This window comes from Fusarium oxysporum, chromosome 6 (genome assembly GCF_000149955.1).
Source record: "Fusarium oxysporum f. sp. lycopersici 4287 chromosome 6, whole genome shotgun sequence".
Classification (NCBI taxonomy): Eukaryota; Fungi; Ascomycota; class Sordariomycetes; order Hypocreales; family Nectriaceae; genus Fusarium; species Fusarium oxysporum.
The window spans coordinates 222,071-236,482 of NC_030991.1; the positions used below are offsets into that span (position 1 = coordinate 222,071).

At 47.3% G+C, this 14,412-nt stretch overlaps 3 protein-coding genes across 3 annotated transcripts; all 3 read right to left on the reverse strand.

The window, feature by feature from the left end:
• Positions 1–2,241: 2,241 nt before the first annotated feature.
• FOXG_19593 (uncharacterized protein) lies at positions 2,242–3,430 on the reverse strand (the record flags this gene model as incomplete). The annotated part of the gene is made up of 2 exons (XM_018399837.1): positions 2,242–3,263; positions 3,382–3,430. 2 exons carry the CDS (start codon positions 3,428–3,430, stop codon positions 2,242–2,244), a joined length of 1,071 nt encoding a protein of 356 aa, XP_018244219.1.
• A 2,306-nt stretch (positions 3,431–5,736) lies between these two features.
• Positions 5,737–7,080, reverse strand: FOXG_19594 (uncharacterized protein; the record flags this gene model as incomplete). The annotated part of the gene is made up of 6 exons (XM_018399838.1): positions 5,737–6,018; positions 6,043–6,081; positions 6,128–6,204; positions 6,274–6,478; positions 6,533–6,772; positions 6,820–7,080. 6 exons carry the CDS (start codon positions 7,078–7,080, stop codon positions 5,737–5,739), a joined length of 1,104 nt encoding a protein of 367 aa, XP_018244220.1.
• Positions 7,081–7,113: 33 nt separating this feature from the next.
• Positions 7,114–7,509, reverse strand: FOXG_19595 (uncharacterized protein; the record flags this gene model as incomplete). The annotated part of the gene is made up of 1 exon (XM_018399839.1): positions 7,114–7,509. One exon carries the CDS (start codon positions 7,507–7,509, stop codon positions 7,114–7,116), a length of 396 nt encoding a protein of 131 aa, XP_018244221.1.
• Positions 7,510–14,412: the final 6,903 nt, after the last annotated feature.

Here is a 14,412-nt window from a genome sequence, read left to right on the forward strand (position 1 = left end):
TGTTGCCGAGTCGGCAGCCAGGACGGCCCATCCGGACCGGACCTGGAACACCTGCCGGATCTTGTCCGAGACGGCGCCGAGTTTCTCCCGGATCAAGGTCCGGATTGCATAGCCACTGTGGGCCCTGGCCGGAGCCTCGGCTCCTAGACGGATGAAGACGCGGAGATCCTGTCGGGGTGGGGCGATGGTCGTTTGTTGCCCTTGGCGATGAGGTGGATCTGTTTGTCGGCGTCCATGTTGTTGTTGTTGTCTGTGGGTTAGACGGTCACGGTCAGTGCGAGGCGAGGCAGCGGCTACGCTGCTGTAGGTAGGCTTGGGGATGGTAGGTCCGGCACTGGAGAGTTCTCGTTTCCAGGAGTCAAGGAAGCTGTCGGCAAACTGTTGAGCGAAACGTCGTTGCGGTCCGGTGGTGAATTGTTGTGCGGCTTCTTCGAACTTAGCGCAGAACGCCTGGAATACCATAAGTTTGGCATTATACTCCTCTATGCGTTCGCGCGCGAGATCATTGGCTGATTCGATTATAGAGACTGGTTGCTGTTCAAAAGTCGATGAGGGGCTGGCGCGCTTAGCTCCTTCCGTAGCTGCAGCAGCAATGGTAGCGGCATTAAGTGGTGAGGATGGTGTCTGAGCCATCCGCCTGGGACCGGGTGAAACACCAATGGTGCCGTTCACGGCCGCAGGGCTGTTCTGTAAGAGGGCTGCACGGGCTCCTCGGTTCAGATTGGCGGGAGTGTGGATCCCTAAATCGAAGGGGTCCGGAGCAGCGGGCGGGTTCGTCGTAGACGAAGCCATCGCCGCGGCTTGCGGCTGCGCAAAGCGCAAATTGAGGTGTCTGTTGTGCACTTGTTAAGGATTTAGGTGTAGACAGGGCCACTTTCTTAACAATTGTATGCCAAGAAAGTGTGATGACAAAGGAAGGTGTTTGTCCACTACACCTACATCAACCAGGGTCGCCGATGTAGGGTAGTTGATCACGTCGAGGGTTCAGGTTGATTGATGTAAGTGTATGAGTAATACACCAATCGATCAACCGGTGGGTTTCGGTGTAGTTGGCCGGTTGAGCAGCTCAACCGACCAACTTCCTCCTCCAGACTGGCTATTCTGGTGCTCAGAGAGGCGATCTTTGACTCTTGAGCTTCAAACCCTTTCGATATCACAGAATAGCGCCTTCTTGTTGATGGGCTCTTGTTCTTCCCCATATCTCGGATGTGGCGGCTGGTCTTTGGCGTATTATCAGAGTCGACTTGCCCGTCTCGGTGGCCGTCCGACCCGGGCGTTGCTTCCTTCTTGTCCGGCTGAATCTCAGGATGTATGAGCGCTTTCCGCCGTGAAATCGGCCAGTTTCCAGTCACTCTCCAGCCTGAGAGTATATTTTTCTTCGTCATACCCACTTCCCTGGCCTTGGCATAGCCCTTGATGAAGTTGACCTTGTCTACCGGCGCAGAATCGGTCAGGCTGGCGAGTTTCTGCAGTTCTTTTCGGTAGGCAGCCTTGGATACATTGAAGACGCCATTATCCAGCGGCTGCAGCCCATGAGAGCAGTGTGCAGGCAGGTAACAGCAATATACGTTGTTCAAAAAGCACGTAGCCATCTACTCATCCTGGATTTTCAGTCAGCGCCGTCAGCGTTCTATGAGTTTAAAGCATTGCCCTGTTGAATATCGGACTGAAGAAGATGACTGATTAGTTCATTCTTGTCGTCGTATAGATATAACTCCATTTTGGACGTTTTCTTCGAGTCAATGATCGCTCCATGAGACGAGTCGATACGAATAAAGAGGTTGCATCGGCCCTCATTATATCGCTTGAGAAGCTTGTTTTCCTCATCGGCCGCAAACCCAAAACTTCTTGCGTTGATATCGTGAACATTATTGAATACGACATCTAGCTCCAAGTATTCATTTGAGGCAGTTATAGCGGCCACAGTCGCTGGCTCGATTGCATGCAATAGCGTGGGTACAGCTGTGGCCGTACAAGCCAGGAGGGAGGCAATGAGGTTCTTGCATGCCACTGCTGAGTGTTTGCGTAGGTTTTCGAGTATTTCGATTCGTTCAACGGCAAGGCATGGTTTGATTCTTATTTTTTATAGTTGTGAAGTTGCGAACTGTGAGTCTGATTTCGATATGAAATGCATGAAGATTAGGGATGGTAAGCAAGGAATCAAGGAAATGACTTAGGAAAAAAGGGATGAGGTATGAAAAGGAAGGCTTCACATAATCCGAACAAGGCAGGAGTCGGGTTTTATAGCATACTACTCCCACGCTGAAAGTCCATCACGGAGGGTTGCCACATCGTACTCGTCCTGGTCGGCGAGGGGTGGATTGAACCATCTAACATAGCATCGCTAATCGTGCTCCTCCTCGTGCTGATGGTGGACGGACTAGATCCGTCCACCAGATCCTCGCTCATGTGAAAGAATATCTGATGCTCAAATCCAGTAAAACAGTCAAAATCCTCGTCGAGGGTTTGACTCAATGGTATCTCATTACAAGACGGCGCAAACGATGAGGCCTGTTCCAACGCCCTCGATTGCGGTAAATCACTGTAATGGAGGGTATTGGGGTTTGTCGTCGAGCTTGGTCCGAAAAGGAAGTCCTCAAGGTCGAATTCAGTGTTGAAGGCGGCCATTGGCGGCGCTGTCTGCAGGCCGTTGCTGAACTCTGGGCCGCCCAAGGTGTGCGTTTCCAGCTTGGGCAGCCAGTTCTGCACATCTCGGAGTCCTATGGCAGCTGACATGCCACCAGAATCATGGTCCAAGCTGTGGATGGGCGAACCGGCCAGACTCGAGTGTCGGCTATGGGTATGGCTAGGGTACATGCCTCGGACGACGGAGGTGTCCGCAGCAGCCATCATCTGCATCGTGCTGCCGTCAACATGGGTGACAGTGTTTGCCCGCGGCCTCATAGAATCAGCTGGTGCATTGGATGCAGTTGGATTGGGTCGTGCGACGCTATTCTTGCGAGCTCGGCTCTGGGCGAGGGCGACGCTGCTGGCAGAGCCGCGACGATTTCGGGGACGTGACGAGGGAACCGAGGTCTGGTGCAGCTTCTGCCGGTGACGCAGTAGCAGATCACTGCGGGCGAAGCATCGTGAGCATTCAGGACACTCGAAGGGTTTCTCCTTGGTGTGGGAGCGATCGTGTCGCTTGAGATGTTCCAATCGGGCGAACGAGCGCTGGCAAGTGCCGCAAACGTGCGGGCGAGACTTATCCGTCTTGGGAGGAATATTCGCTGGCGCCTTGATGTTCGGAGTGATTGTGAGCGCTGGAATGGTCAGTATGCAGTGTCGGGGGCAGTGTCGGAAGGCGGGGCAGGGCTGAAAAAGAAAAAAGAAAAAAAGAAAACCTTGAGGGGCAGTTCTGTCGACGGCGGGATTGCTAACCAGAGGGCGGGCTATCGACAGTTGTGTTGGACGAAGGGGGATCGCACATGGTGATTGAAGAGTGTGAGACCTTGACGCCGCAGTCGATTAATCAGATTACCAAGGTGTTCAGGAGGGTTTCGGAGGCGGTGTTGTCGTGGGTCGGTGATGAGCGAAGTCGTTGGGTAGTCGCAATAAGAGATACAGACATAGGTAACAATAATAAGGTCAAAGCTCCAGTCTGTGGGGCACTTTGCAAGCTCTTCCTGAATTTATAGGACGGCATGACGCGAGGAAGCCTGGGCACTCGATCTCTGGGCTCCGGGGGTCCGCATCGCGGGGGTGAGACATACACCCAGAAAGAGGCAGGTTCTAGCGAGAACGTTTGTGAAAGCTGGTAGAACCGTCAGAATGCGTCATCCCGAGACTCGCGGCCGCGATAGGACTGGCTATGAAGTTTCCAGTAGCACAGCGGCAAGGTCGTTCGCCTTGGCCAATGTTTAGATAAGAATATCATGACTTGCGTCACGGCTGCGCGAGCTTAGAATGGAGCTCTCACGGAACTTTCCGCTACTTCCACATTCATTGCGGCTTCCACTGGTAGAAATAATCCCGGAGAAAACATGAACCATCGTCATTTTCCTCTCATAATCCTGATTCATCCAGATCTGTAAGAAGAGTGTCTAGACGGATCGAGGAGTAGCATAGTTGTGCTTCCAACAGAGGATTAGCTGCCGCCTTATTCCCCCAGAACGTCCCGCTCATAGTTTTGACATCGCTCATTGGGGACGAGGCATGTGGTAACAAATTCTTCATCGGTATTCCAGTGCATGCGATCTAGTACACATTCGGGGTCAGCATGGAAACGACTCAATTGAGCTTGAGAAAGGCACACCATATAGATATCGCAGTAGCCGCCGAAAATCTGAACCCAGTTGGGACACTTGATAGAGCCCTCTTCGCGATTAGTACTCTGGACCTCGAGCCAGGTATGGAAGCTCACATAGTAATTCGCGCAGGGGCAGCTCATCTTCAATGAAGAAGTGGTCGATTGACGATAGCCTGGTCGTGTGTTGATTCTCTCACAGAACAAAAAGGACAGGCCTGAATGTCGATTTGTCCAGCTGGCGCGACGCAGCTTTCAACGCGGGACCCACTAAAGAACACTGCAATTTCAGCTCAGACAAATGGGAACGCGGATTAACCACGTCCTACCGCATGGAACGGATGTCATTCTGACGGTAGAATTCGCCATAAGTGACGGCGTTGCCGAAGATGCGACGAGGACGGCCGCTGGCATGATGGCCCTCATCATTCTGCATCAAATGGATGTGAGTCAAGAGGATTTGGGAGATTGCCTCTTCTCGCTTGACGTAGGTACAAAATGGAAGAAAAGATCTCCGCAACGACCACGGCTGGAAGACGATCAGGTGGGGTCTTAGCTGCCTTCTATACACCATGATGAGGCGCTAAACAAAGCCATCGGGTCAGCAGAAATTACCCTTTTGAATTTCGTGGTCATTGAGCTAGCCTCTTCGGCTCTTAGCATAGAATCTCTCCAACCAACCAGATTTTCGCGGTCACTGTACTAACCTAACCAGGATTTAACGGTTAATTCAAGGGCATCTCATATCCTAATGACCAGCACTCTATTGTTTTCTATCTATTACGTTCTGTCGTGTTTGCCATGTCTCAAACACCCAGAAAACGGCGGTCAGTACGCGGACGGTTCAGCGCTGCTCACAGATCAAATTCAATCAAACAAACTGCCAAACAAATCAATCAAATATGCCAAAATCTTATTTCAAATCAAACAAATCCAAACCTCTAGATTTGAAATGACATCTGATATCATACTTGGGCATTGTAGAGTAGTGGATAGAGTACCGGTCGTGGGTAGATTGGTGGGTAGACCATAAGGCAGGTAGGGAAGGTAGATGCTGTAAGGATGCTCAATTTTTCTACATATGCCACTTTATATTATATGCCCCAATCCTCCTCATTGAAATCAATATTCATCTCATCCTCCATGTCCATAGCCTCTACTATCATCATTAGCAGCTCCTCCGAAGAGATCAGCTTCCTTGCAAACCAGTTCCCCATGCACTCTAACCTTTGTAGGTTCTCTGGCGATAACCTAAGCCTATCCTAGCTCTGCGTCCGGCATGCGCCCGAGAATTGTTGTTCTGGTTCAGCGGATGAGGGTGCGATTGAGAGGATATTGATGGCCATACGGTGGAGGTGGAGACGAGGATAGCGCCGGCGCTGCTCTTGAACTAACTACTACCGGAGAGGAGTTATCTTTAGAGCATCAAGATGGATAGTTTTATCTTCAATAACCGCCATAAACATATCTTCATCCTCTTGCGAAGTAGGTTAAACTCTTAGGCGACGTTTCAGCCTCTCTAATTCATTCTCTACCCTCTTCTTCGAAAATGGATGATACGTATCGATATCAGCAGCAGCAGGGAGTGATTCATGAGGAAGATGCGCGTATTCCTTCTGCCAGATCGAATAAGCAGCATCAATAGTCTTCTGATGCCACTCTTCAGGCCAGTTCTGAAGAAGATAATGCTTCCGCTTCGAGGGATCGAGAAGTATCACGGCGGCGTAAACTGGCGTTGACTCAATAAGGGCGTAGTATTTATCAAGGATAAACTAGCCCATCTCAATAGAATGAACCATGCGGAGGTCCTTCTCTGGGCCTGATTTATATAGCACCTATAAAACATCAGCTTTATGTATTATCTTGATGAATGAGATAAACCTTTTGATCCTCAAAGAAGGTGAGGATAGCATCCATCAGGGTAAGGCGCTGGGATAATGAAGCCTCACTGCCTTCAACTCATAGCGTACCACTAGCGAATACAGAGAGAAACCTCTCCGTACGCTTAAGTGTATCCCACTTAACACGATTGAGTCGAAAGTTATCGCATTCATGGTGTTTATCAATGAAGTCCTTAATCTCTCGCTCCTTGCGTGTCGTACACTTGATGAGGTGATACCATGAGGACCATCGAGTGTCATTATCAATCCCCAATGTAATGCCGACAGCCTCTATCCATCGGTCATGATGGATAGAGCTGTTTCGAAGCCATACAGCAAGGTTATGAAGCTTCTGGAGCGCAGTAGTAGCACCCCAGCCTTCGAAACCTCTATGTTTCGCTTTAACTTTACCCTCTCTTCTCTGGGCTTGTTCATGAGCTCTTATAGAGGCCTCATTATCCTTAACGACCGGTACATCGAGATAGGCGGAGAATAGCTCGTAAGGGTCGGTGTCTTCCGTCTCTTCAATAGCCGCCAGAGCAGCTTTGAGTGCTTCTTTTGAGGTGGCAAGGAGAAAGGCTTGAAGGGCAAGGTTAAGAATATGATCGAGGCAGCGGATGCGGTGCGTGGTTGGATCATAATCAATCTGTTCGATATAAGTGAATACCCATCTAAAAGCTAGTGGATACGAACTCCAAATTCAAGTTTTAGAGACCGAGAGAGCTCTATGAGCAGAGTATCGTTTGAAGTGGCGTTATCTCCAGTGTGATAGCCGAGTTTAGTTGTTATCCCGAATGATTTAAGGGTGCGGAGGATGATGGCCGCCTGGATTTCTCCAGAGTGGCTAAAGAGCACCTGTGGGAGTGCTAGCATCCCGTGTTTGAACTGGTAATCCTGGGAGATCCACCTAACACAGATGCAGAGGTATGCCTTTCGAGCTGGAGATGTCCACATATCTGTTGATATATGGATATCCCCAATAGCTTCTTAGATGTTGTTCTGGAGTATTTGACGATATCTCTCGTAGTTGAGAGCCAGAGCACGAGTAAATGTTCTTCTGCTAAACTGTGCAAGACCCGAGATCACTGGATTAGCAGAGAGGAGGAGATCATGGAGTTCTGGCCACTGAATAGCATTGAGAGGAAGCCTCCTTCTAGCACAGAGTGGTAGCAACGCCTGGAGATGTCGCGGCCGATCATAAGCCTCTCGGACGACCAGTTCTCTCGAAGCCTCATCCTTTTGAAGCAAAAACAAATTTATGACCTGCTGGCCAGGCATAAATTTAGGCTTGGAAGAGGTTTGCCGGTCTTCCATATCCAGCCATCTCTTCCACAGAGATGGTTGATTGAGGTGAAGATGATCCCGGGCTCCTGATTTGTACATTGTACTCCAACTCTTCTTCTTATCCCAACAGGCGATACAGTAATGTAGGCGTTTAGTTGAGGACTTCCCACTTCAATCAGACGTCTCTTTTGGCTTGAACTCGAGCTCCGAACCTCTGGCATATCGAAAGAAGGTCCAGATTGAAAGTTTCTCGGTGGGAATCGAGGCAATATTCAGAGGAGCACTAGAAGCAATACTGGGCACCGGCAAGGAGAGATTAGGCGTGGAGGGTGTTTTAGGACGGTATGGGATAATGAATCCTGTGAGAGAACATGGTTAGAGATCCATATAACAAAGGTTGAATATAAAACAATATATCGATGTGGATGCCAGTAGTAACTGGCAGGGAAGGTGATGAGAACTATGTTGATTCCGCGCAAAGGTTTCTTGCTACATATATATACTGTTGCATTCAGTGGCAGGTTGCAAACATAGTCATAGAAAAGCTCTTGATATCTATCTTGTGACTGAATAGGGTTGGTCTGTCAATAGGGCTTCCAGGGCCTGTGTGTTACAGCACTTGCTTTTTGGGAGACATAGTCGATACCAACCTCTGTCTGGAAGTTCGGACCTCCGGGCAGCCAGTCTGATCAATCGTATGACCCTCGTGACAAATGCAAATGGGTGAATTATTCAACATAGTGCCAAGTGTGCTGCAGGTAGGCAGTAGCAGGCAGCATGTTCGGTAGCATCTGAACTCATGTGAGAGGTCACCATAATATATATTGAGAAGTATAAAATTAGTCGACTCCTCAAGTACTTCAGCATCCACAATCCTACAATCTTATCAAATGATAAGATCTAATTGACCAATCAGGAGTGGGTAGAATGGGTAAAGCTCCCTCTACAATGCCCAAGTATGCCACAGCAGGAGCTGGATCTCGATGAGTACGGTCTCGACTCATCCAGATTGCCATTCATACAGTTGCAGATGCATCCCTCAAGGCAACGGCTTGGTAGAGAGATCCATCGGTCTGGATTGGTTCGAATGCTTCAAGTTGCAGACGATACTTCGAGTCGACACCGGATCACCAAGTTAAAGGGAGGGGTAAGAGAAGACGGGAGCATTTAAATCCGATCAAGAGGGCTTGACCTAAGTTACTGTTTCCATGGCTCGCTTAACTTGCCGGGAGTGTGGGATTATTACCTATGCGAGCCCTCCTCAATCGTCTGCAACGGTCGATAAGGGGACGCAGCCGTGCGCCTATTATATTACTGATCAATTGGATAATAATTGAATTTTCTTTGACTGTTTTGGTGATGTCAGAGTTAAGTCATTACGGGCTTCGAATGTGATTTTGAATTTTACTAGCTACATCCCGCCTTTCGTGGCGTGTTTAATCCCCCAGTACCGTATTACGTTGCATTTACGGGTTAACGCACGAAGGTATTTTAGTCGAGGGGCTTAACCAAAGTATATAGTATTCTATTTTGAAGTATTGGCCGTGTGAGAAGGTTTCTCGATCAACGCGAGGGTTCAGAGAGTTTGGTGCGACTTTACAGCTGATTTGTGACTGATCTGGCCTCTAGGCTATACGCAGAGTAATAGGGTGATCTGAATCCCCCAATGATATTTTCAATGAGGCAGAACATTATTCTGGTCAATTGTCGAATAGATAGTCAGAGTTGGGGATTTCTTAGTGGAAACTCCTACAGTATTTAATACTAACTCATCCATCAAATGCAACCATAGGTCAAGCTGCGGTTAGTCTATCTCGAGCGGAGGAGGGACAAGGCAGAGTGTGGTGGATGGCCATTTAGCCATGCGGTTTTATCAGCCACCTTGTCACGCTGCTTTCTACGGTACAGTTTGTCGAATCGAATCGGCACGTGCTATGAGAGAAAATGAGGGGAAGAAAGTGCTCAAGGAAGAAGATGGTTTGGCTTCGAGTGACGGAGAAATTTCACGCTACGTACTTGCGAGAAGAAATTTCGTCAACAACGACCGCCAGCTGCCAAATGTTTAGTGCAAGTGAACATCTTTTGGAATAAGTTCAATTTTAAACAACCACGTGGCAGACATGAGATATCCCTCCTTGCTTGTGGATGGACCCTTCCGGATATCGGAAGGTTGGCGGCTTACCTGTCGACCGTTCTCGACAATCGGAAGCACAAGGGTTTGTTACGTGTGATGAGCAAAAGTGACCAAGCCATATGGATCGATGTAATGGAGTCTAGACCTCATGGATCACTCAGACACAGAGATTGCACAAAGAACGAATTCGTATCACAAGTTACCAACAATTGGGCGACACCAGCCAATTAAGCAATTACCGGGTAGCATGCAGTTCATATGGCCTGATCTGTGTAAAGGTTTCCGTCATGCAGTAGCAAAGCTTGGTAACTTCAAACACAAAGATGAAGCTACTCTCATAATATGGAAGATCATATGATAAATCTAGACGCTCTGAAAACAATGTCAAGTTAAAATAGCAATGCGTCAACTAAAAAAATGAAAGTTTAAATGAAATATAAAAATGAAAATTCTTTTCGTAGTTTGCATGGCGTAATGCATCTTATAAACGGATTGGGAGGGCCTTCCGACCACATATTCTACCTCGTATGGCTGGTTTATAGACAAGAGCATTAGCCTATTTGCACATAAACATATGCAATAAAATGTTCCCACCCATGGTATCACATACTTCATATAATACGTCTATAAATTTAATTTACATCCCTTCGTCTGCCTCAAACCATCTCTCTGTATTCTGTTATATGCCCTTATATGGCCTTAGTATAATTGTCATACCTGGCTCGCCTCATCACCAAGGATACAACACAAGTCGATATGATATGTCCATGATGCCACCCACGAACCAGAACTCATTCCACTATGTCACAATCACCGAGATTGATGATAGCGATCTGAAATACCAAGGAACATCATTAAGCACCTGGTATGAACAAAGTCGGCGGGAAGCAGTGCGACAATCGTCGCGCACCCATCAACATCATAACCGACATGGCAGTCGTACTTCATACCAAACTAGTTAAGAAAAAGCGGCGTAGGCGAGCGTTATTGACCCGTAATTCTTGATGCCTGAGAGCGCTGTGGGAGAGGAAACGAACAACGGACCAGAGCGATAACAAAGGCGAAGGGTTTTCGAATACGTGGATCAGAAGAATGCAATGTTATAGACTAGGACATTCAAATTCGAAAAGACATTTCACGGTGTTAAAACAATGAACTTGGCTTAGGCCAGAATGCAGGGATAGCTCAGACTTACAGAGGATCTATTGACGTCTTTACGCTGATATACGGAATGCAGGATGTAAAACGCAACGCAACCGTTGTGGCTTTTGATTTGTGAATCGTCCTATAGGTTATATGGGTACCATATATGCAAGATAAGATGCATCTTCAATCGACTCTGAATCAGCGACCTAAGCATCAAGAGGGCCAGCACACAGACGTGATAGCACATAGGTGATTTGCAGAGGAGTGGAAAAAGAATGTTGTTTATATTGGGCAGGGGTGCTGAGTGAAAATATATATTTTATTAAACTTGTTATTAAGTCTTGAGATAATAGTTCTTGGCCGGTTTATATCTCCAGGTGACTTCATCTAAGGCTTTTAAACTCTGACTATAGGACTTTCAGGCTACTATTCTGAATCTTGAAAGAGAGAGGAATCTCCGGATTTTCCAACAAAAATGAAGTTGGAAACGGCGTACAGTGCGCATCCCGACCTGTGGCGTCATTAGTGCACGACATGCCACCAACTCGAGGCAAATGAACAACTCCGAGTCCATCGGGGATGGAGTCTTTCGGGATAATCAATCTTTCATACCCACCCGGATAGCACGGATATAGGCTGGCTCACAAAGTCCTCACTTACATAATTAGCATCTTCTGTTCCGCAGAATGCAAACAGCGTCATGGATGGACTTCATCTGGCAACTCGGGGTATTCCAATGCGGACTGTATGACAGACTGTGTTACGTCAGATAGGAGTCATTCTGAAGGTGTAGACATAAACCTTTGTAATCATATGACACCCAGCCAGAGCCGATGCCGCGCCAAAATCAAGCCAGGTTGTTGCACCAACTAGCAGATCACAACAACTGCGCCTGATGCTGGTACTCGCTCCAAGTTCCATATCGCCATAAATCTAGTCTTCTGGTGCCTAGATCTTCGGAAAGCTGGAGCAGGTGATATTGAGAAAACGGCAACAATCATGGCGATAGCAAATAAATCCCAAGTCCCAACGACCAGCCCCGGATCTATCCAGTCGGAGAAATGGATCAAATTATTACTTATAATTATGTTTTTTATATCCCTTTTGATCTTTTAGGCCCTTCCTATCCTATACAGGTATGCAATCTCATATTAGCAAGTATAGGCCCTCTATTTCACCAGCTAAGTATGGAAAAGTCTTGAATTGAGCAATATGAGACAGAACCCAGATCCCGGATCCAAGAGGATCCTGAGAGCGACCTGTCAGTTAGGAGCATGACCTCCGAGATTAGTGATTAAGAACGGCTAGACCCGATAGCTCCGCCGCGGACGTACAAGCAAGTAATAGAGATAGAGATACCTGGCTCAGGGGAGCATTCTTCCTGGCTCCGCGGGAATATCGTCTGGTAAGCGATTCAGCTCAAGATATAATTTTATCCTGAAACTGACCATTATTGTTATGTAGTGCTGTATGCTTGGAAGCGATGGCGGATAGTGATATTGTCCGTCGGTTGTCGTGCGGACATGTATTTCATTCGGGTTGCATTACCCTATGGTACCTGAGGCAACATTATACCTGTCCCTTGTGTGTATCAAGCTACATACCAGCGGAGCGTGCTCATATCAGAACGGACAGCTGAAAAGCGCAACATGTCGCAACTTTCGTGTCGAGATGGATCTTACATAAGGCATTACACTGATGGTCCGCCATTTAAGTGGCTCAAGTTGGATTGAGGAAATAGACTTTATATTCCATAGCGATCTTTATATTGCTACTCTTCCTAACTTTGCGGCTAGCTATTTATTATATCGTAGCTTGCAGACTTTTCTTTTATTTATAATTCTATGGATATGTCAGTGAGTTCCGTAGGACGTATTACGTTCCTAGACTATTATTCAATGTAACCAATCGACTCGAATTCTCTTTATATACTGGGGTATAGGTGCTGAACTAGTTTATCTCTACTGACTTTCTACTTCTAAATAAAATGCTCTATATGCTTTTTGGAATCCCAACGGATTCATATATAACGTGTTTTATAAGCGAGTGACCCATATAAGCGAGTGACCCAAAAATCCCTCAACTTATATTATCATCATTCAATTCAATATCTTTCAACAACCCGATATGCCACAGCCTTCATATGAAGCTAGGATACTTCTTGCCCTTCAGGCCCTTCAAAATGACCCGAAATTAAGTATCCGAAAGGCGGCGACTGTATATCAGGTCAATCACCGCACCTTAGGTCGCCGCCGGAATGGCATTCATTCAAAGCGTGATATAACCACAAAATCACGGAACCTATCTGATCTAGAGGAACAGACGATAGTTCAATTTATCCTTGACCTAGATTCCCGAGGTTTCCCCCCTCGGCGCGATTTTGTGGAAAAAATGGCTAATTCTCTACTTGCCGATCGCGAGGCATTACCAGTCGGCAAGCTCTGGGTTCATAACTTTATCCAACGACAACCAGAGCTAAAGGCATGTCGATTTCGGAGATATGACTATAAGAGAGCTAAATGCAAAGATCCGACTATTATTCAGGGCTGGTTTCGCCTCGTAGAGAATATGATTGCGAAATACGGTATCTAATTAGCTGATATCTGGAACTTTGATGAGACCGGCTTTATGATGGGTATGATTGAGCCCGGAATGGTCGTCACAAGCTCAGAAAGGCGAGGGATGCCAAAGAAGATACAGCCTGGAAATCGTGAATGGATTACTGTGATTCAAGCGGTTAATGCAGAAGGTCAATCGATCGCACCATTCATCATTGGTTCAGGCCAATATTATCTTGCCAATTGGTACCGAGAATGCAACCTCCCCGGCGATTGGGTCATTGCATTGAGCGAAAATGGATGGACCAATAACCAGCTAGGTCTTGACTGGCTACAGCACTTTGATCGATCAATAAAGGACCGATCAGTTGGTTCTTATCGTCTCTTAATCCTCGATGGTCATGAAAGCCACCACTCTATCGAATTCGAGAGATATTGTAAGGAGAATAACATTATTACCCTCTGTATGCCTGCTCATGCCTCTCATCTACTCCAGCCTCTTGATGTAGGGTGCTTTGGGCCGCTGAAAAAGGCCTATGGGCGAGAAATAGAGCATCTAATAGGATGCTCTATAAACCACATCACCAAGATCGAGTTCTTTCCTGCCTTTTATGCCGCCCACCAAGCTACTATTACAGAAAGTAATATCAAAGGAGGTTTCAGAGGAGCTGGGCTTGCTCCCTTCGACCCAGAAAATGTCATCTCAAAGCTTGATGTGCAATTACGGACCCCGACACCTCCCGCAGAGGTCACAATACCTTCAACCCCTTGGACTGCAAGGACCCCAAAGACACTACTAGAGGCCCAATCGCATTCTAAATATCTACAGGGAAGGGTTAGAAATCATAAGAGCAGCTCCCCAGAGTCAATTATTGAGGCTGTTAAGCATTTTGAGAAGGCAACAAGCATCCTTATCCATAAGATAGTCCTACTAGAGGATAGGCTTCAATAAGTTGAACAAGAGAATCGGATAGTAAAGCGACGCCGGAGGGGGAAAAGGACTAGACTACAGAAAGGAGGGCCTTTGACTATAGAAGATGCATTACAAGCAATTGATCAGATGGATGTTGATACGCAGGTAGCAGCCGAATCGTCGAGAAGTGGTGGTCGCGGAAGGTCAAAGGGACCGAGGGTTTTACATTGTAGCAAATGCGGCAGGGCCGG